General features: G+C 42.1%; 1 protein-coding gene and 1 long non-coding RNA gene across 2 annotated transcripts in view; one reads left to right on the forward strand and one right to left on the reverse strand.

Moving 5' to 3' along the window:
• The window catches only part of LOC145514894 (uncharacterized), a 56008-nt gene that overhangs the window by 1731 nt on the left and 32588 nt on the right, over window positions 1-21689 (forward strand). Inside the window, exon 2 of the long non-coding RNA XR_014060549.1 lies at window positions 1144-1237. This is a non-coding gene — a long non-coding RNA (uncharacterized LOC145514894). The remainder of the gene's footprint in view (window positions 1-1143; window positions 1238-21689) is intronic.
• CLEC3A (C-type lectin domain family 3 member A) lies at window positions 10808-20618 on the reverse strand. The gene is made up of 3 exons (XM_081513890.1): window positions 20504-20618; window positions 14914-14997; window positions 10808-12462 (listed from the first exon to the last, which is right to left on the reverse strand). Exons 1-3 carry the CDS (start codon window positions 20616-20618, stop codon window positions 12068-12070), a joined length of 594 nt encoding a protein of 197 aa, XP_081370016.1. The 3' UTR covers window positions 10808-12067.

Raw genomic sequence — 21689 nt, forward strand, 5'->3', positions numbered from 1 at the left:
CTTTAAAGTTTGAGAGCCATTGCTTTAGAAAGCCACTGCCATCTTCCAAAAAAGCAGTCTACTCTAGATATTTATAAGTAAAATTTGAATTATAGAATTGTTTTAGATTTACAGAAAAATTACAAAAAAATTTTCATTCACCTGACACCCAATTAATGTTTTATATTAATATTTCCCCTATTAACATCTTACATTAATATGGTGCATTTATTTTATGATTAACAAATCGACATGAATATGATATTATCACTGAAAGTCCAGAATTTATTCATATTTCCTCAGTGTTCCTCAAATGTCCTTTCTCTCTCCTGTGATTCCACCAAGGACAGTTTAGTCCTCATGTCTCCTTAGGTCCTTTAGATGGTGACTTTTTTGTTTTAATGACCTTGATGGTTTTGAGAACTGCTGGTCAGGTATTTTGCAGAATGTCCCTAGATTGGGATTTCTCTGCTATTTTTATCATGATTCATCTGGGGTTATGGGCGTTTGGAAAAAAGACCGCAGAGACACAGTGCCACTCTTATCACATCAGATCAGGGTGTCTGACATCCCCATGACTTATCAGCATTGAGGCTGACCTTGATCATCTGGCTGAGGTCCTGTTCATCAGCTTTTTTTTTTTTTTAATATGTCCGATTTGGTGCATATTAACTAAAATTGGTATCAGGAAGGGAACAGAAGGAGACCCCAGACAGCTGCCAGGAGCCCCAAGCATGCAGGAGCTGAGTCCCCAGAGCGCCTGTTCTCTCACTGTCCCTGGAGGTGCTGGGCAAGTCCTCTCGGTCCTGGGTCCCCAGCTTTCACTTCATGAGCTTCCAGACCATCTGAGCATGTGTTTTTCTGGCCTGGGTCCAGAAACCTCCTGGAGGCTAATCGGGTCCAGAAACTTGATTGGATCTGGAGTCAGACTGGGTCTGACTTAAACTGGAATGGAGTCAATGTGATGTCACTGGTGAATAAAATTTTTCAGGCTGGGCTAATAGGTTAAACTTACTAAAGATAATCAAGAATTGCAGTGCCCTCAGTGGGATCACTTAACCATCTTAGATAAGCTTATCCATTGAAGAGGTGCCTAGAAAAGGGGTTCTCAGCCAGGCACTCTTTATAACAGGCAGAGGAATAATAACTTTACCTCCTCTACAGTTTCTGGTGACCAGCATGGAACCCTCTGGGACACCCAACTCACTCCAGAGCCCACAGACAGCATCCTGGGAAAGCTAGCAGAAGCCAACAAAGGGTAAGAATTGTTACCAAAGTCAGCTCTTGCAGATGGCAATCATGGTGTCTGGTTGATCCAAATTCAGATTGGCAGGACAAACATTGGATGGCAGCCCACTCCAGTACTCTTGCCTGGAAAATCCCATGGACAGAGGAGCCTGGTGGGCTGCAGTCCATGGGGTCGCTAAGGGTTGGACACAACTGAGCAACTTCACTTTCACTTTTCACTTTCATGCATTGGAGAAGGAAATGGCAACCCACTCCAGTGTTCTTGCCTGGAGAATCCCAGGGACGGAGGAGCCTGGTGGGCTGCCGTCTATGGGGTCGCACAGAGTCGGACACGACTGAAGCGACTTAGCAGCAGCAGCAGCAGCAGCAATGTTTTATTGTTATAGAGACCAAAGGAAGTCTTGTTACTAAGACATTTTTGTTTGGGATGACTGAGACACCCAAACAGTCGTCTCAGGACTGCTCTTAAGTAGAGGTTAGACTGACACATCTCCACCCCATTTCCCTTGGATGATGTGAACTGTGATTCCTAGAAACTTGTGATGCTGGAAAAGGGAGGTTTCAAGAGGGAGATTGTCAGATAAGGCAGGTAAGTTTAAGTAACTCATGTTTGGAATGAAATGTAGACTTTCTTTTTATCCTGGTCATGGATGGCTGTGTGCAATCTGTCTCTTGGTTTAGACCTCTCTGGTTACTGCCTGATGTGTGTAAGATCACCAGTCAGTTCCTAGAAGAGAGGTAAGGAATTCTCTAACCAATATTATTTGAGATAATCGATGTTTTGTCTGAAGACTTATTGTTCTGTTTTTTTTTTTAATTAAATGCTTAACTTATCTATTTATTTAATTGAAGTATAGTTCATTTACAGTGTGTTAGTTTCAGGTATACAGCAAAGTGACTCAGATATATCTACATATAATATATGTATATAAAGTATACACATTCTTTTTCAGATTCTTTTCCTTTATCAGTTATTACAAATATTAAGTATAGTTTTCTGTGCTATACAGTAGGTCCTTGTTCATTATCTATTTTATACATAGTATTTTATATGTATTAATCCCAAACTCCCAATTTATTCCTCCCCACCCCCTTTCCCCTTTGGTAACCATAAGTTTGTTTTTTTGTCTGTGGGTCTATTTCTGTTTTGTATGTAAGTTCATTTGATTTTTTTTAAGATTCCACATTTAAGCCATATCACACGATAATCGTCTTTCTTGGTCCAGCTTACTTCACTTAGTATGATATTCTCTAGGCCATCTATGTTGCTGAAAATGGCATTGTTTCACTCTTTTTGTGGCTGAGTAATATTCCATTGTATGTTTGTAGCACATCTTTATCCATTCACCTGTCAATCAACTTTTAGGCTGCTGCCACATCTTGGCTGTTGTGAATAGTGCTGCACAGTACATTGGGGTGAATGTATCATTTTGAATTATAGTCTTTTCCCCAGATATATGCCCAGGAATGGGACTGCAGCATCATGTAATGAGCCTACTTTTATTTTTTTTAGAGAAACCTCCATACTGTTCTCCATAATGGCTGCACCAATTTACCTTCCCATTAACAGTGTAGGAGGTGGATGGTCACTCCTTTTTCTCTACATTCTTTCCTGCATTTATTATTTGTAGACTTTTTGATGATGGCCATTGTGATTGGAATGAAATGATACCTCAAGCATTCTGGGTCAATGTCGGGTCATGTTCATTGCGTCATCAGCACAAATTGATTAGAGAAATCACAGTCCCTAACACTCCTAATGCTGATGACTCAGCCATGGAGTTGCCATTATGCAGTCAAGTAGGAAGATCACTTGGACAGTGTGTCCTGGAAGCCATCCATGAGTATTCTTTGTAAACAAGTTTCCAGAGGCAGAACAGACTAGTCTGTAGACAATAAATGAGCTAATAATCAACTTTCTGGTTTAGAATGAGAGCTTCCCTGGTAGTTCAGATGGTAAAGAATCCACCTGCAATCTGGAGACCTAGGTTCAATCTCTGGGTCAAGAAGATCCCCTGGAGAAGGGAATAGCTACCCACTTTAGTATTCTTGGCTGGAAAATTCCATGGACAGAGAAGTCTGGCAGGTTACAGTCCACGGGGTCACAAAGAGTCAGACATGACTGAGCAACTAATACTTTCACTTTCACTGGTTTAGGTTGAAATGAGTGGGGAAAACAGAATGTAAAAGACCCTCCATGGCTTACCTATCTCTGGTCCAGTCTTGTAATGGCAGCATTAGTCCCATAAGCCTTGCAAAAGGCCACCACACAGTCTGTGCTGAGCCCCAGTACATAGCAGGTCTCCCCAAGGGAGCCATCAACCACCACAAAGATTTTGAGCCAGACTGTTATTATCACCATTCTCATAAAGTCATCTATAAACTAAGCTACCACAGGCTGTGGGACAACTAAGCCTGTGTCCCGCAGCTACTGAGCCCACAAGCACCACAACAGAGACAGCACAGCCAAAATTTAAAAAAATAAAAAAATTAATTTAAAGAAACATAATTTTATTTGTCACAATAATTTTATTAACTCTTAGCTACAACTTAGGAGCTAGTTATTATCCTAGGCATTGTGCTGAAAGGTTGACATGCATTCTTGCATTCAGTCTCCAAAGTTCCATGAAGTAGGTATTATTACTAGGCCCATTTTATAGATGAGAGAGATGAGGACTGAAGAAGTGAAGTAACTTGTTTAGTATCAAAGAACTAGTTAAGTATCAGAGTCGTAATGGAAGCATATGTCTCCTACTGAAGCCAGTGCTTTTGCCTCTTGCTTGGTAGGTGCTGGAACTGCAGAAAGGAATAAAACACAATGTTTGCCCTCAAACCTGGAAAGTTAGGTGACTCATGTGCAGAAATAATTGTTGAAGTAGAATGTAATCTTTTGCTCATTTTTAAACTGGCTGTTTTTATTGTTGACTTGTAAATAGGTCTCTGTGTAGTCTAGATACAAATCTGTTATCAGATGCATGATTTACAAATATTTTATCCCATTCTGTTGGTTGTCTTTTCATTTTTTTCATAGTGTCCTGTGAAATACAGAAATTTTAATTTTGATGAAGGCCAACTTATCTGTTGTTTTCATTGTTGCTTGAACTATTGTCTGATCAAAGTCACAAAGATTTGCACCTATATCTTCTTCTAAGAGTTTTATCATTTTACCTCTTCCATTGAGGTCTTGGATCTCATTTTAGTTAATCCGCTATACAGCGGAAGGAAATGTTCCAAATTGATTCTGACACATGTTGACTATCCAGTTGTCCTGGCATCATTTATTGAAAAGATTATTTTCCCCATTGAATGATCTTAGCACTTTAGTCAAAAATCATTTGCCCATAAGTATACAAGCTTATTGCTGAATTCTATTCCACCAATATATGTCCATGCTTATACCACTATCACACTATCTGGATTACTCCAGCTTTGTAGTAACTTTTGAGGTCAAGGTATGTAAGTTCTCCAATTTTGTTCCTTTTCCAGATTGTTTTGTATGTTCTGGTTGTGGGCGTTGCCATATGCATTGTAGAACCAGCTTGTCAATTTCTATATGTCTTTTTCCTTCTGCCAAGAAGCCAACTTGGATTTTGATCCTCATTGCGCTGATTCTCTAGATTGATTTGGGGATTCGGGGTAGGGGAATTCAGTCTGTGTCAGACTCCAAGCTAAGCACCCTACTGGCATTATTTCATTGCATTCTCCAAGAGCCCTATGATGTAGTGGTTACCATGTGCATTTTACAGATGAGAACAGTGAGGCTTTTAGTGTGTCAGAAGTTGGGTTTCTCAAGAAATAGATTCAGAGACAAGATTTTCATGCTGCAGTTTTGTTGGGGGCAGGTGAGGGGGATGTCTCCAGGACCAGCACCAAGAGGGGAGAAGAAGTTGAAATGGGATGCAGTTACAACAGAGGCCTCAACTTACCCTGTGCGAAGAGTTAAAGCTGGAATGTCCCTTCACCAAGGCCCAGAATTGAGGCAAGGGGCCAGGTCTTTGTCTCTCCTATAAGCTGCCCCAGGACACGGTGTAAACCTGAGTGAAGCAGCTCCCTTTAGTGGAGGGCAGTTACTCAGAAGGGCTTCATCTGTGAGCAGCTGGGAGCCAACACTCCCAGCAGCTGGGGTGAGTGCCTGCATCCCAGAAGGGAGTCTAGATGCACCACTGCATCTACTGTAAGGCTGTTCTCTCTCGTCCTAGGCCATGAACATAGTTAATGCTGAAGGGTAACATTGGAAGCCCACCAACCTCACTCCAGACTGTGAACTGGAGTGGAGACTTGATTCCCGCATATGTTCATTTACTCATATCATTTGATTCCATAATCAGTCCAGTTAACATATAAACTATATGACCTACGAATATAAGTAGATCTTATAAGAAGAAATTTAACTCAAAAATTACAATACTATTTGAGATTGTTTTTGACATCATGCTAAAATATAGCACATGTTAAAAGTGAGTGTTCACTGTTAAAAAGGAATCTCTAGGACTGATTTTGGTTGCTTATTCTGGCTAAATCTACACCTTGGGAAAAAAATTCCTGTCATTTTAATCTTCTTCTCATTGTTCTCTGAATACTCAGGAAATTTCTTTTCTCAGAGCCACCTGATATTTGAGTTTCGAGTACTTACCTCTAAAAAGATGAGGGCCCACCCATGCCCAGGTCTCAGAACTCAGCCTGCAGTGGATGGTGATGCTTTTCATCTTCTGAGCGTCTCCTGTGAGCAACGAACTGGGGCAGTGTCCTTCTTTCTGCACTATCTCATGAAATCATCACAAAACTTCAGTTGAGTGGGAATATTAATTTCATTTTCTAGATGTCCTCAAATGTTGCATTTTACAGATGAGAAAACCAAGTCAGCTTGTGGGTTGCTTACTCCCTGTCAAAAAGGTGGCTTGATAATTAGCTTTGCCATTACAAGGTAGGGAGAGAAGACAGTCATGTCCACCACCTGTCACTGGACCCCTGTGGTCAGCTGGTGTTGGAGCTGAAAGGGTAAGACAGGGAGCAGTGGATTTTCCCAGACCCCTCCTCCCTCACCTGGGTGCCCAGAATAAGGCAGAAGCCAGACCGCTGCCCTTTCCTCCCCAGGAAGCAGGTGCTCCTGGAAGACTCTGACCTGGATGAAAAAGTGGCCTGGCTGTTGGCAGCTCTCTCTGTCATTGAAGTTCACTCCCAGGGGCGGGAGGTGCCACTGAGAGATGCGCGCTCTGCGGGCGTCCTGAACGATCGGCTTCAGCACCCGGCCCAGGTGGACAGCGACGAGCGCAGCAGCCAGCCCCACCCTCCCGGCGCCCAGCCTTGGTACGCCAGTGCGCCTCTGACCAGCGCCACGTCCAGCGCCCGCACCTCGGCGCTGTCGGGCCACGCGATCGCCTTGCGCATCGCCTGTGTGTGCCTGTCCAGAGCTGCAGCCGCTCCCCAAGGCAGGACTCCCTATGCGGCCCCCCTTGACTCCTCTCTCAGGGCTTCTAGGCACGTCAGTGGGGAGGCAGCCAGAACATGTAAAAACTTCCCCAAGCGGGTGCTGATAAGTATACCCCTTCACAGGCTAGGGGATTCCCTGGTGGCTCAGAGGGTAAAGCGTCTGCCTGCAGTGCAGGAGACCTGGGTTCAATCCCTGGGTCGGGAAGATCCCCTGGAGAAGGAAATGGCAACCCATTCCAGTATTCTCGCCTGGAGAATTCCATGGACAGACAAGCCTGGTAGGCTACAGTCCATGGGGTTGCAAAGAGTTGGACACGACTGAGCAACTTCACTCGCTCCCTTCACAGGCTAAGGGCTCTAGTGTCCGCTGAAGTCTGTCTTGCTTCTGGAGAGTTTCTAAAACCTTACTTTGTTTTAAAATGCATTCAACCTGGTTTGTAATTATATGTATTTCTGGTAACTTTTCATTTAATGCTGGTCTCCACTCCCAGTTTTTAGCGCAGCTTGAGTTGGAAAATAAAGTGAAAGTGAAAGTTACTCAACCTCGTCCAACTCTTTGCGACCCCACGGACTGTATAGTCCATGGAATTCTCCAGGCCAGAATACTGGAGTGGGTAGCCTTTCCCTTCTCCAGGGGATCTTCCCAACCCAGGGATTGAACCCAGGTCATCCACATTGCAGGCAGATTCTTTGCCAGCTGAGCCGCAAGAGAAGCCAAATGAATATAACAAATATAATAATATTACCTGGTACCTGTGAGGCTTCTTCCAAGTACTTCTCTCACCTCCACCATCCCGCTCTTTTTCTTAACTTAGCTGAATAATTAATATATCTGAAATCAACTATTACCAACTATTAACTCTGTTTATTTTTAATCCTAGCAATTTTCTAAGGTAAATATTAAGAATCCCTTCACGTTGTTTTACTTTTATTGTTTATTGATAAACTAGGAATGTATTCAGCCAGGTAAAATGATTTGTTCCAGGTCACAGAGCATGGATGCTGGTATTCGAACCCAGGACCAGCTGACTCCAAATTTAGTGGTGTTACAGGGCATGCTGCCTCTTCAATTGGCACAATCCTTTCGGAAAGCAATTTCACACCATGATCCAAAGTGGCTAAAATTATTCTTATCCTTTGATTTAACAATTCCACTACTGGAAATCTGTCTTTCTTTGCTTAGGTTTATTTTTATTTTGTTTTTGGCTGCTCAGCACTGCATGTGGAGATTTTAGTTCCCCGACAAGGATCGAACCCTTACCCCTGGAGTGGAAAAGTGGAGTCTTAACCACTGGACTGCCTGGAAATCTATCTTAACATGGGAGAAAAATCTACAGTCAAAGAGAAAAAAAATCACCAAAAAATATTCATTAGAGCATTATTTACAGAAGAAAAATGAAAAGCAAAATTTCCATTTATTTACATAAAGACTAAACATTTATATTTAGAAGTTTAAGTGAAATTCCACTCATAAATGGCGCAGTGGTAAAGAATCTGCCTACCACTGCAGGAGATGCCAGAGATGTGGGTTTGATTCCTGAAGGAGGAAATGGCAACCCACTCCAGTCTTCTTGCCTGGAGAATCCCATGGACAGAGGAGCCTGACAGGCTCCAGTCCATGAGGTCATAAAGAGTCAAACATGACTTAGGGGCAGAGCCTTCATTCATTCATATATGTGCCCAATTAATAACACATTGGAATATTACGGAACCTTAGAAAGTACATTATGGAAAAGCTAAGAAAATGGTTATAAGTAAAATAAAGCAGGATATAACACTGCCTAATGATGTAACCTCTACAACCTTGCATGGAAGGTGTTAAAAAGACACTGCTGGGTACATGTGCTCAATAACTATTAACTGTATAAATGAATGAAAAAGACCAAGATAAAGGATAATTTCTAAATTTTTTCCCCTACTCTTCAGATTTTTCTGTCGTGAGATGTTTTGGTTATTTAATGGAACAAAGCTCTTCATTTTCTTAAAGATGCGATATCCAGAGTGCTTGCTTGCTCAGCAATTATATTTTCAAATTTCTGTGGATGATCTATCATTTCTATTGACAGATGAGAAAGTGAGGACCCAAAAGTTTATTCTTGCCTGAAATCACACGTGTAGTAAGTGTGGAATCTGGGTCTTCTGACTCCAAGTCCCTTGACTTTAACTGACCTTGACCTGGCTGGCAAGATACAGGCTCTGCATTGGGAGACAGGAAATTGAATCCCAGTCCCTGCTCTGTCTCCAGCTTGCTGGGTGATTTGGGGTTAGTCACGTCTCCTTGGGTCTCTCTTGGACTTTTGCCACGAAGTTTCATGAAGATTCATGGATCGCTTTCCTTTCCATCCTCTTTCAATGGGCAGAGGAGTGTATTACAAGATTGTCTGTTCTATCTGGCAATACTCCCTCTCATCACTCCATCTTTCATCTCCTTGTTTGATTTCCTTCCTTTGTCATTTTAATTGTGTCATTTGTTATGCCATTTTGTCATGTCCATCCTTTGACGTCTTGTCATATTTTCTGAAATGATCTTGTTTTTTTCTTTGCTTGTTTACTGTATGTTTGCCTCTCTAGATATAAGCTCTGCAAAGTCATAACTAGGTTATCCTGGTCGATATGCCAACTCCAGCTAGCTCAAATGCAAAAGGAAAGGGATTGTAGAGTAGCTCAAAGAATTTGCAGAAATAAAAACCAGGGCTTTAAGAATGATAAACTCAGCATTATGTGAAAACACACACACGTTTCCTCTCTCTCTCTGTCTCCTGCCTTCCCTCTTTTCTCTCTCTGCCCTGTCATTTCTCATCACTGCTTATCTATGTTTGCCTTCATTCTGCACATTGCGTCCAACTGGAAGGGAAGAATTCTGCCAGAACCCTAAGTTCTCTTTGTTCCTGTTTAATGTTTCTAGCAAAAATAAAATAACAAAAAGCGTTTCATGATTCCCAGTGGCATTGGCAATCACTGGGAAAGATTCTGATTGGGTTTGCCTGGAATATACATGCCTCTCTGAACCAGTAGACATGTCAGCTCAGCTTGTTTGAATGTAGGCACATTTTCTCTTACTATTAGCGTATGTTCAATGTGGTGTTTCTTTGCAAGAATCTATTTAAATAAGTGCCCATTTTGTGGGTTTCAGTTAGGTTAAACTATATAGTAATAATCTGTAAATTCACAATTTTCATATGTAATTAGAGCTACTGATATTTTTTTCCTGGACTCCAGTGGCAAGTTCTGCTCTCCTCCTGTGAGCTAGTGTAGATACCATCACTTACTTCCTTTCTGTCCTTACGTATTATGCAACATGGTGCTTTATAGTTAGTAGGTGTCCTTTGAATCTCTGACATCAGATTAAATTAATAACTTAAACAGCTAAAATTAGTGGGCTTCTTTATTTGTTAGATGTACTTAATTTGGTGAGACTACAAAAGTCATCTCTAACCAGAGAGCAGGAAAGACTTCATATCTTTATTTTTAGGGTAAGAACTTCTGTTTAACTTAAGCCTTTGAACCTTGAGATGCATTTTCCTTTAGATCACTAAGTTGAGTCTCAATTACTGTTTCCTTTAACTAATTGGTTTTATTTTGTAGATCATATGGCTGGAAGCATCTGTGCTGGGTGGAAAAGTAGCTCTCAGTATTGTGCCTCACACAGATTAACTGTAGGTCCTACCCTTGACTTGAGTTAAAGGGGAGCAGACCTGCTAGAATCAGCAGAGACTGTCTCTGGGCAAGTAGTTGCAGGTTCAGACCCTTGTTCTCAGACTGTGGCATGTGGTCCAGCCCTGTTGGCTTCCACTAGATGCTTTTAGAAGTGAAGAATCTGGGGCCTCAGCCTAGACCTTACCCAATTGCAATCTGCAATTTGATAAGCTTCCCATGCGGAGACTGATAAGATTCCCATGCGGAGACTGTGGTTGCCTTGGAAGAGGAAATTGATCAGGGTCAACCAAAAACAATGGCAGGTACAACTTTTTAAAAGTTTTCTTCCTCCGTCTTGACTTTACTTCTTTCTTTTCAAGTGAAACTATCCTTATAGTACATCTAAATAACCAGTTTGATCAAATCTAATGCATTTCTCCCCCAATTTTTTCAAGTCTGATATAAACCAAGATAGTTTAAATAACTGCAGATGATACCCGTATACACCCACATTGATCAGAATTCAGGCTTTATTATTGTTGTGCAGTGTGAAGAACTAAAAATTAATTCCAAGCATACATAAGTTTATAAAGAAGGATTTTGTTTGCAAAACATATTCAACATTTAAAGGGGAAAAAGGATGTTTATTTGAAGAAGAGAATATACCCAGAATTGTTTGCTTCTACAAAACCCATTTCCTCCAAGCCTTAACTTTGTAATTTCATATTAAGTAATGACATTACATTACACAACCTTAACAATTTAGTGAGAGCAGCACTTGGTAGAATAAAAAAAATGGTATAGATGTACATATAACTCAAAAAAATATTATTTAAATCCAACTTCCAACTTTCGATCTAAATAGAGATTTTTCTCCTAATAGACTTAAATATATGATTGTAAAATACATATGTGTGTAAACTATGTTTTTTAAAAAAGGAAACTAAGATGTATAATATCCACCATTGATTTCATAAAAGAGGGTAAACTAAAGCAGGGAAAAAAGGAGACTTGAAAAAATTTCTCTTTTTCTGTACAGTCTGCTACTCTGTTCTGCCTTAGGTTTACCTATTCAAGTTGGAAATTGTAATGTAATACTGGGGTGGAAATTGACCACATATGCTGCCTTAACATTTCCTTTCAGATCTTTACTGGAAACTTCAGAAAAAAAAAAAAAAAAAGATGTGTATATCACTGGGGGCAGGGGCAGGAGTGGGGTGGGTTTGAAGAAAACAGAGTTAAACCAGAACCTATCTGAGACTTTCATGTATCCATGTGACGGAGCAGCTACATGTCCCACCAGGGGATGCTGCCACTCAAAGAAAGGGCGACGGGCTAATAAGATGCTATCACTAGGAGAGAGCAGACTGAACATCAGACTGAAAAGGTTTTGGATTATGTAGCACCTCATCAATCAAATACATACAAAACCTTTAACAGAAAATCTTCCAGGTAGCCTACAGCTTGCTTTTCTGGCTATTGTCTTTTCAATACACACCTGGTCTATACAAGGAAGAGGGACCAGGAATGAGAAAGATCTAATAGCCCATTTTGCAGAAGCTACATGAGCAGTGTGTACATGACGGGATGATTATTTTCCAACCCCCCAATCCCTGTGGAGGGCAAAAATCACAATACAATGTGGTGGCAAACTTGGCTGTCTCTTGTATTCCTGAGGACATAGCCTCCCCTACGATGATTTTGACTCATTCTTGAGAACCATCAGCCTGTAAATCATGACCTATCTTTCTGGGAAGATGCACCTGAGAAGGGACTATTGAGGGATGGTGAACTCACATATGTACCTCTTGATGCTACGACAGGCCTCATCACTCCACTTGCCCTGAGCTGCCTGGGAGAAGAGGGCACAGTTTTCCCGCTTGCCACCGTTAGGCTGTGCCTGGTCCCAGTTGAGGAAGGAGATGGCAAGCCCATTGACGTCGACAAACTTGCCTTCTGTGACCATGTCGTTTATGCCCAGCCAAAAGTCATTGACCCCCGGCAGGCTTCTTTTACCATAGTCTCGGAGGGCATTGATTTCATCGGCGCTTCTAGGGACAACCAGGGTCCCGCCCTTGGAAATGCAGTCTTCATTGGCTTCGTGGAAGTGCTTCAAGCCTTCTGTGGCAAGGTAGCACTTCTTGTGAAATTTTGTGCCTCGGAGACAGACTGTAAAGATGGAAATTTGACATATTAACATGCTTTTGGAGTATAATAATCTAGAACTGGCTCTGGCCAATAGCAGTAAATTGTTGTGGAATGGACGATGCATAGAGATAATGGTGAGTCAGCGTATAATGAAGACTCTGTGCCAAGCATTTTACATAAATGAACCCATATCATATCACAACTGTCCCATGATGTGTGATTCTTATTACACCTGTCCTTAACATATCAGGATAGTGAAACCTGGGGCTTCCCAGTGGCTCAGTGATAAAGAATCTGCTGGCCAATGCAGGAGACACACGTTCGATTCCTGGGTCCCGAAGATTCCCTGGAGGAGGAAATAGCTACCCACTCCAGTATTCTTGCCTGGAGAATCCCATGGACAGAGGAGCCTAGTGGGCTACAGTCCATGGGGTCACAGAGTCAGACACGACTGAAGCAACTGACAACACAACATAATGAAGCTTAAAAGAGTTGTTACTTGTTAGCTTAGCATATTAAAAGGTGACTTAGATAGCATGTAAGATCACAGCAGATAACAATAAGCTAAGTATTGTGTATCTTATCCAGGATATAAGCCAAATATAAAGACAGTTTTAAGGCATAGCATTGCAGAATCAGGCTTCAGGCCAGTAGTGCCTCAGCTTGGTGTCAATTCTGATATTTACTATCTGTGTTAGCCTTGGACAAGTTATTTAATTTCCCCGTGCCTCAGTTTCCTCGTCTGTAAACTGAGAAGAGTCATAGCAGCATCTGTCTCACAAATTAGTGAAGGATTAAAATGTTGATGATGGACATGAGTTTGAGCAAGCTCTGGGAGTTGGTGATGGACAGGGAAGCCTGACGTGCTACAGTCCATGGGGTCCCAAAGAGTCGGACACAACTGAGCGACTGCACTGAATTAATGTATTGATGTTTATAAAGTATTACTATAGCCCCCAACTGTGGGTGAAGGGTTGACAAAGCTCTTTCCCCTTCTGCAGATGCATTTGACCTTCCTTTAACTTTCTAATTCTGTTCCCCAGGAAACTTGATAAAGGGACCTGCTGGCAGTGTAACTGGGCAACATTGCTTATGGTAAAAATGGCTCAAGACTGGGCCTGGGAGCTACCAGTGTGCCGTACTCAATCGCTCAGTTGAGTCTGACTTTTTTGCGACCCCAGGGACTGCAGCCCACCAGGATCCTCTGCCCATGGGACCTCCCAGGCAAGGAGACTGGAATGGGTTGCTATTTCCTTCTCCAGGGGATCTTCCTGACCCAGGGACCGAACCCATGTCTTCCATGTCTCCTGCACTATAGGTGGATTCTTTACCACTGAGCCCCTTGGGGAGCCCCGGGAGCTATAAACGGCTGATGGAAAAGCCGTAACTTTGGTCTTCCTTGAAGGCATTAACTCTTATAATTGGGCAGCTCTCTTCTGGGACCCTCGAAGCTCTGCCTTTGGAGTTGCTATGACAGTATTCCTCCCTGAGAATGTGAACCTTGCAAGCCAGGGGTGTTCCTGAGTCTGCCCAGCGTGGCTCTCATTTCCACGCCCTGGGAGCTTCCTAGGTTTCATAGGCTGCTGGGAGCTCTGCTCCCTGATAAAGGAACACTCGCTGCTGCCCTCTGCTGGCAAGCTGTGGTTCTAACCCTGCTCTTCTCAGAGCATCTGACCCCCTCAGTGTGGCCAGAGCTGAGTCCCGGGACCCTGGGTTTAGTTCCACCTCGGCTGAGCTCTCAGTGAGTCATTTTGTTGTTGTTGTTGTTGTTTAGTTGCTAAGTCGTGTCCGACTCTTTTGTGACCCCATGGGCTGTAGTCCGCCAGGCTTCTCTGTCCATGGGATCTCCCTGGCAAGAACACTGGAGTGGGTTGCCATTTCCTCCTCCAGGGGACCTTCCTGACCCAGGGATCAAACTCAGATCTCCTGCTTTGGCAGGCAGATTCATTACCTCGGAGTTGCCTGGGGACCTAAACATCTTAATAAACATCTAAGGAATGCTGGTTATTTTAGCTAGTTAATACTTGCTTCAATTTTATTCCATTGCCTAATAAAAAAGAATTGTGGGGACTTCCCTGGTGGTCCAGTGGTTAAGACTCTGTGCTCTTAAAGCAGGGGGAAAGAGTTCCATCCTAGGTCAGGAAACTAAGATCAGGCATCTCGCATGTCACACAGCACAGCAAAAAAAAAGAATTATGGATGGACTTCTAAAATGTATTATTGAAATGCCTGGTTTGATTTCTCTTCCACTCTTTGAGAGGAGAAGGAAGTGGAAAATCAAGCTGATTTCCCAAAACATTCATCCTCCCAGCTTTTGAATCCTTTGTCCTGGACGCATCTCTGACTTGTCAATGTGTCTCTCTCTCTCTTTTTTTAAATGTCACCTAGAATGACATGTACTCCCAATGTGGTTTGAATTGCTGGCTAATCACAATTTCTTTTCCTGTCTTGTTGAGATAATACGGGTCTCACCTGTCTGCAGGGCTTGAATTTCCTTCAGGGCATTGACTTCTCTCCAGAGCTTTTCCACTTGAGTCTTCAGGTCTCCATCCTTTTCTGAGGAATTTTTAGAGTGGAGTAGGGTAGGATGAATTAAAAAAATGTATGATTAAAATAAAGTACAAGTAAAACAAAGTAAGATAAAGTTTCAGAATACAGAACATAAGCCGAGGGTGATTTTGATGAAACTGAGCCCAGAGGACATGAAAAACAATGAATGAAAGCAAGTTGTTCAGGAGGATTTGTAAGGGTTTGGTGGGGGTAATAATACTGGAAGTTTCTTCTGCGAGGTGGGGCGCCTGTCTGTCTCTCCAGCACTATCCTGTGTGACTCACTGTCCATCTCTAGACTTCAGACTGGTTGATTTTCGATGCATTCTAGAACAAGCTGCCTCATCTCAGGACCCTTCGAGTGTGTTTTTCTGCCTGGAACACTCTTGGCCCAGGTCTTGTCCTTTTTCTTTTTCGTAAGACTTCATTTTTATTTCATTTTTTTTTTGGCCCCACAGCAATGTGTTATCTTAGTTCCCCAACCAAGGATCAAATTCTCATGCCCTGCATTGGGAGCATGGACTCTCAACCACTGGACTACCAGGGAACTCCCTTATCCATCTTCTTATTAAACTTAAACATCTCCTCTTCTGAGAAGACTTTCTGATCATCCTCTCTACCTCCTTCTGGCTGGTCTCTTTGCTTGAACCTTTATTTTTCTTCCGCACACTTTCTCCAATCTATAATCATGTTTCTTTACTTACTTAATTTTATCTCTCTGGTTGTCCATGGTATTCCTGATGTTTCACATGATGTTTGGCACATAATCAATCTCATAATGTCTATTGAGTGAATAAACACATTATGGCATACAAAGTACTTTCATGTGATTTTCACTTACTCTTCAAAGATAGTTAGGAATGGGGGAAAATAAGATTCCCATTGAAGAGTGAGAATGAGCTCAATAAGCTAAATTGGCAAGTAAGTGGTAGAACTCATACTCAGACTTAATTGGGTTTCCAAGTCCCCTGGCCTCAATACCCCTACTCAACTGATGCTCCAGGTATAATGGCTCTTAGCAGGGTTCAGTGATTTTCATGGAGAAGCAGGGAAAGGCAGTGATAAAGAGCCCTGTAAATATACTTCTGTATTAAGGACTAGCAATTTACTTAGTCTTGGATGTCCCCTGATTAGGCTAATCTTCATGGCTCTCCTTTACCAACCTTGGGTATAAGTAAGGAGTTGGAAATTAGTAACTTTGACTAATCAAAAATCCAGACCCGATGGGCAGTGTCCTAGAAACTGACAACTTGTGAGCTCTTCAAAAGCAGGAATTATAATAAATCTTAATACACATTTAAAAATATTAGAGCCGCCATACACTGTGTTGTGTTGTTGTTTAGTCACTCAATCGTGTCCGACTCTTTGTGACCCCGTGGACTGTATGTAGCCTGCCAGGCTCCTCTGTCCATGGGATTCTACACTCCAGTGTACCAGGAGCTTAATTCTTTCAATTTACTATGAAATAGACAATATCATTTCAGAAAAGAAGAGAGGCACAGAAAACTGAATTAACCTGTCAAAGATCACCCAGCTAGTAAGGTGCAGAGTTGGGATTTGAATCTTGTTGTCTTCAAATCTGTTCTCTTTCCACCCCTCCCATCTGTTTTCTGGACAGTGATCACCTTTACCTGCTTAGTCCCTAGTACGTAGCCTCAAGCAGCTAAGATGCTTAAAGCTTGATATGGCTGTTCCCAGCCGCCTCTTTGTGGGGATACCACATGGAGAATCTGTGTTCTGTCTTGGGTGTTTTCAGGACAGGCCAATATCCAATCATGGCTGATTCATTTTCCCCTTAAACATGTGCTTTGCAAGTCAGGTGTTTCCACATTCGGGTTAGGAAATGCCTTCTGGGGTATCCAGGCGCAGACATCAATTCTCAAGGCACCCAATAGCTCAGCTGAGAAGCACAATAACTCAAGGGTTTCCTCAATGGGACCATTCAATCCAGAATAAATATAGGGGTACATTCAGCATGCAAAGCCAGAATAAATATAGGGGTACACTCAGTATTCAAAGCCAGAATAAATATAGGGGTACACTCAGTATGCAAATCCAGTGGCTGTTGGGGGCCAGACTTGCAAAGACTGCTAAGTTTTCTTCTGGGTTACAAGTTGTGAGCCACACAAATGTCACCCCAGTTCCTCTCAGCTTCCTGCTCCACACTGTTTAAGTAAATGGCCTCCACAGGGGAGCTGTAAACATTATAATTAGCATGAAGACACATGAATTAATATTAGGCTCCTGGGAGACCATTGTGGAAATCGTTATCCAGGTGGCTTGGAGTCTGCTTCTATCCTTTGTGAGAAATGTGGTTGTGTTTTGTCAAAATGAATACAGGGGACAACTATTTCACTAAATAGAGGTTATATTTAATTCATTACTACAACATAACTTGCATTGCTCAACCTAATTTGTTGAGGCCAATGAAGTGAATAGCAGGGGAAACTTGTTTTTGGAGCTAAATCCTTCCATTACCATTTTGAGTTTTTTGTTTTTGTTTTTTAAAGGCTCCCTTTCATTTTATTATTGTTGTTGTCCAAAAATAGGTACAGGATACGAATGCAAAAAGAATTGCTGGAAGAAATGACCAGTAAATACATGAAAAAAAAATCTCAACCTCATTAATAAGCAAAGAGATGCAAATTAAAGGCTTTTTGGGTTTTATTAAGCTGGCCCAGCTTAAACTGATGGTAGGTCAGGTTGTCGAGGTGTGTGTTCGTGTTAGTCGCTCAGTCGTGTCTGACTCTGCAACTCCCACCAGTTTCCTCCGTCCATGGGATTTTCCAGGCAGGAATACTGGAATGAGTTGCCATTTCCTTCTCCAGGGGATCTCTCTGACCCAGGGATTGAACCTGGGTCTCCTGCATTGCAGGCAGATTCTTTAACTTTTGAGCTACAAGAGAAACTCAGCGGGTGCTCTCGTATACTGAAGTTGAGAACGCAAGTTCATGCTACCATTTTGAAAGACAGGTGGTATAATTAACTTACAATTTTACTTCTAGAGAAGTATCATCACAATATTCTAGCATGGAGATCAGTATCTGTGTACAAAGCAATTCACTGAGGCATTGGATCAAAAAGAGATGGATTTGATGAACTTAAAAGTTCACCAAGAAAGAACAGATAAAAAAAGCCATAACCCATCCACACATGGAACGTTGTGCAGCTTTTCAAAGGGCTGAGGCATGCCTTATATGTGAGGTTATCCAAGAGTTAACAGATAAAATCAATTAATTTGTCTGCCAAGTACTTTAGACAGCCAACACTCATTTTGTTAAAAGTAGGGCTTCCCGGGTGGCGGAGTTGTAAAGAATCCACCTGCCAAGTGGGAGACTCAGGTTTGATTCCTGGGTTGAGATGATCCCCTGGAAAAGGAAATGGCAACCCACTCCAGTATTCTTGCCTGGAAAATCCCATGGACAGAGGAGCCTGGTGGGGCTACAGTCCATGGGGTCACAAAGAGTCAGACACTACTTAACAACTAAACAACAACAAATCAATTTTTAATTGGGCATTAAAGAAAACTCTGGGGATATGATCTCTTAGCAGTTAATCATGGTTAATTCTATGGAAAGGATTGAGAGAGAAAAAAATGACTTTTGCTCTTGATTCCATAAGATTTGGTATTATTTCCAGGCAGTTAAAGCGTATGGGGAAAAGAACTGTTTGACAGGTCCAGGCTAATGGCTTCACATATTGTAGAATCTGCTTTCTTGGATCTCGCACCAAAAATGAGCAGAACTGCTTTGGGAGGATGATATTTAGGTTTGGACCCAGTCAGTTAAAAAGCAAACAGAAGCATGTGTGTGCACTTGTGTGTGTGTGCCGTGGAGGATAGAACTGAACTGCAGTTATTTCAGAAACACCCACACAGAACACACACACACATTCACATATTCATACCCCTCCCCACAGCCCTGCTGGGTGGTCACCACCTGACCACTCCTTCTTCGTGGTAAAGAAATGCTGGCGACAAAACATGCAGCATCACCCAGAAGAAATGCCACATCTTTCTCCTTCCTTCCCCTGCCCTTGTCTTCCACAAGATACTTCATCGCTCATGAGAAATACTTTAATCGCTCTTTAAAGGAGGTAACAGAGAAGTGTAAAATTTTTTTTAGGAAAAAAAATTCCATTTAAGAGGGACGGATTGGGCTGGGACATGGGAGGGGAGTTCAGAAGGGAGGGGACGTATGTATGCCTGGCTGATTCATGGTGATGTATGGCAGAGGCCAGCACAATGTTATAAAGCAATTATCAAAAAAAAAAGAAAGAAAGAAACGTTACATCAGACCTAAAGTGGGACACTTCATAGTCTTAAAACATGATTCAACAAGAGAAGCTCCCTTTTCACCAGCCAGCCATCCATGTTGTGTTAAATCAAGACTTTAAGTTTGTTGATATTATTATTAGTGCTTTGTTACTAATGAAGTGAAATTGATGAGGAAATAGTGTCTTAATATTTACCTTGAAATATCCTTTATGAAAATAACTCAGAATGAGATGAACATCACACCACGCCTTTCTTGATGATTTAGTTTTGATTTAGTTTCAGCATGTTGCATGTACATTGCCATTATCTCTGTTCCTTGCAAGATTTTTGTATCTCTTAAACCAATTCAGGGCTTCCCTGGTGGCTCAGTGGTAAAGAATCTGCCTGCAAAGCAGGAGACCCTGGTTTGATCCCTGAGACAGGAAGATCTCCTGGAGAAGGGAATGGCAACCCACTCCAGTATTCTTGCCTGGAGAATTCCAAGGACAGAGGAGCCTGGCAGGCTACAGTCCGTGGGGTCATAAAGAGTTGGACACAACTGAGCGACTGACACTTTCACTTTTTCAACCCAATTCAAGCCACCCCAAATTGGGATTGCTTGGAGACTATTTTGCATTAACACGTCTTCAAATGCTATATGACTTGTGTGTTGAAATATTTTTAAGTGAAAGACTTAAAACTTCTCTATGACATGAAAAAGCTTAAACATATAATACAGACTGTCCTTATATTCCCAGGGATATGAAAATATATCTATTGATGAAACGGAAGTCACATTACCAATAGCTCTATCCTCTACTACACATTGAATAAGATAGTAGTTATTTTACAGATAAATTTGAACAATATCTATGAGTGAAACAGTATACTCTATTAATCAATTTGTTCTACTTGATCCCTCATTCCAAATAGCAGATGTTTTATCCAGGTTGTCACACTCTAATGACCATTCTCTTGCCTAAGCTCACCTGATAAAGGCTATACAATACAGAAAGTCTTTTTCCAAGAGCCTTTTTTATCTTACAAAACCAAAATCCTATCATATGATTCCTTTAAATGTCAAACGGTCCCAGAGATTTAGGAGGTCACTCAGTCCCCTGAAAATGCCATATGTGCATGAAGCCATGGTAACTGCCACCATAGATGGTCTCCGGGGGGAGTCTGGAAACGGACGTCGTCCAGCTCATCCCCACCCTGAGCAAACCTGGAGTTCTGCTGGACAGAGGCGCCCTGTTACCTTTCACTCGGCGTTTGCTGTGCTTCCTGGCTTTGAACTTGGACGCGTGGCAGCTGGTCTGGTCCAGGAGCAAGGTGATAACCAGGATGTAAATTACAAGTCCATTCTTTGCCATGGCTCTTGGGCAAGTCTGACAGCCACTGTGCCAGTGCCTCTGGAGTTCTAAGGGCAGAGTAGACTTCACAGCCACATCTTGCCCTGAGATGCTTGGGGCCAGCTTTATAAAAGCGCGCTGTGCAGCTTGGCTGGGATCCTGCTGACGGAATGTTTGAGTGCCTCTGCTGGCTGCAGCATAAGGTGGCCCCTGTTCTCACGTCTCGTTTAGGCATTAAAAAAAAATTTCCTGTGAAGAAAAGTTTTCCTACTTGACTTGCCTTTTCAGAGCATATCAGAGTTTATAAAGGGACTAAAAAGTTTTGTCTTTCTTTCCTTTCCTTTTTTTTTTTTCAATCTAAAGTCCAGGAAGCGTGGGGTCTCTCTGTGAAGACTCTGATATTTAAGTCTTTGGTTTGGAGCTCTGAAGTTCATTTAATATTCTGAGAAATGCATTCAATGACATACACACATCTAGGAAAGTTACTGTGTGGGCATATGTGCATGTTATGCTAGAGCACCACCTGTGTGTCTACACACAGTCATGTGTCTACACAGCTCACATGGAGCTTGGGGAGGGTTTGCTCACAGTGGGTAATGGAGATGGTCAAAGGGGATAGTCCATGATCAAATACAGGGCCTCCTATTAGGACTTTGTGGGTTTAGCAAGAGTTAAATTCTTGGGGAAACACACCTTAGAAAGAAAAGAAAGTGAATTTTTTCCATAAAAATTAGTGTAAAATATCAACCATCACTATCTGGCAGGTCTCCACCAACTAACACTTTATTCCTTTGAAATTATCCCAAACACTTAAAAAACACTTTCAAAGGAAATACAGAAATAACAGAGAAATATAGTGAAAGACTTACTGTAATTATTCTTACCTGGACAATGAATGGGCTTTAAGGAAAAGTACTGAGAACCAGGGACTTCCCAGGTGGCTCAGTGGTAAAGAATCCTCCTGCCAAGAAGTAGACTTGGATTCAGTCCCTGGGTTGGGAAGATCCCCTGGAGGAGGAAATGGCAACCCACTCCAGTATTCTTGCCTGGGAAATCCCGTGGACAGAGGATCCTGGTGGGCTACAGTCCATG

The sequence above is a fragment of the Giraffa tippelskirchi genome, chromosome 7 (genome assembly GCF_054371585.1).
Source record: "Giraffa tippelskirchi isolate mGirTip1 chromosome 7, T2T-mGirTip1v1.2.pri, whole genome shotgun sequence".
Classification (NCBI taxonomy): domain Eukaryota; kingdom Metazoa; phylum Chordata; class Mammalia; order Artiodactyla; family Giraffidae; genus Giraffa; species Giraffa tippelskirchi.

Excerpts from the sequence above, each read along its gene's own strand:
- CLEC3A (XM_081513890.1), bottom strand. The coding sequence starts at position 20,618 with ATGGCAAAGAATGGACTTGTAATTTACATCCTGGTTATCACCTTGCTC. Across the intron at positions 14,998-20,503 it reads CAGCAAACGCCGAGTGAAAG|AAAAGGATGGAGACCTGAAG; the intron begins GTAACAGGGCGC and ends AAAATTCCTCAG. Across the intron at positions 12,463-14,913 it reads AATTCAAGCCCTGCAGACAG|TCTGTCTCCGAGGCACAAAA; the intron begins GTGAGACCCGTA and ends CCATCTTTACAG.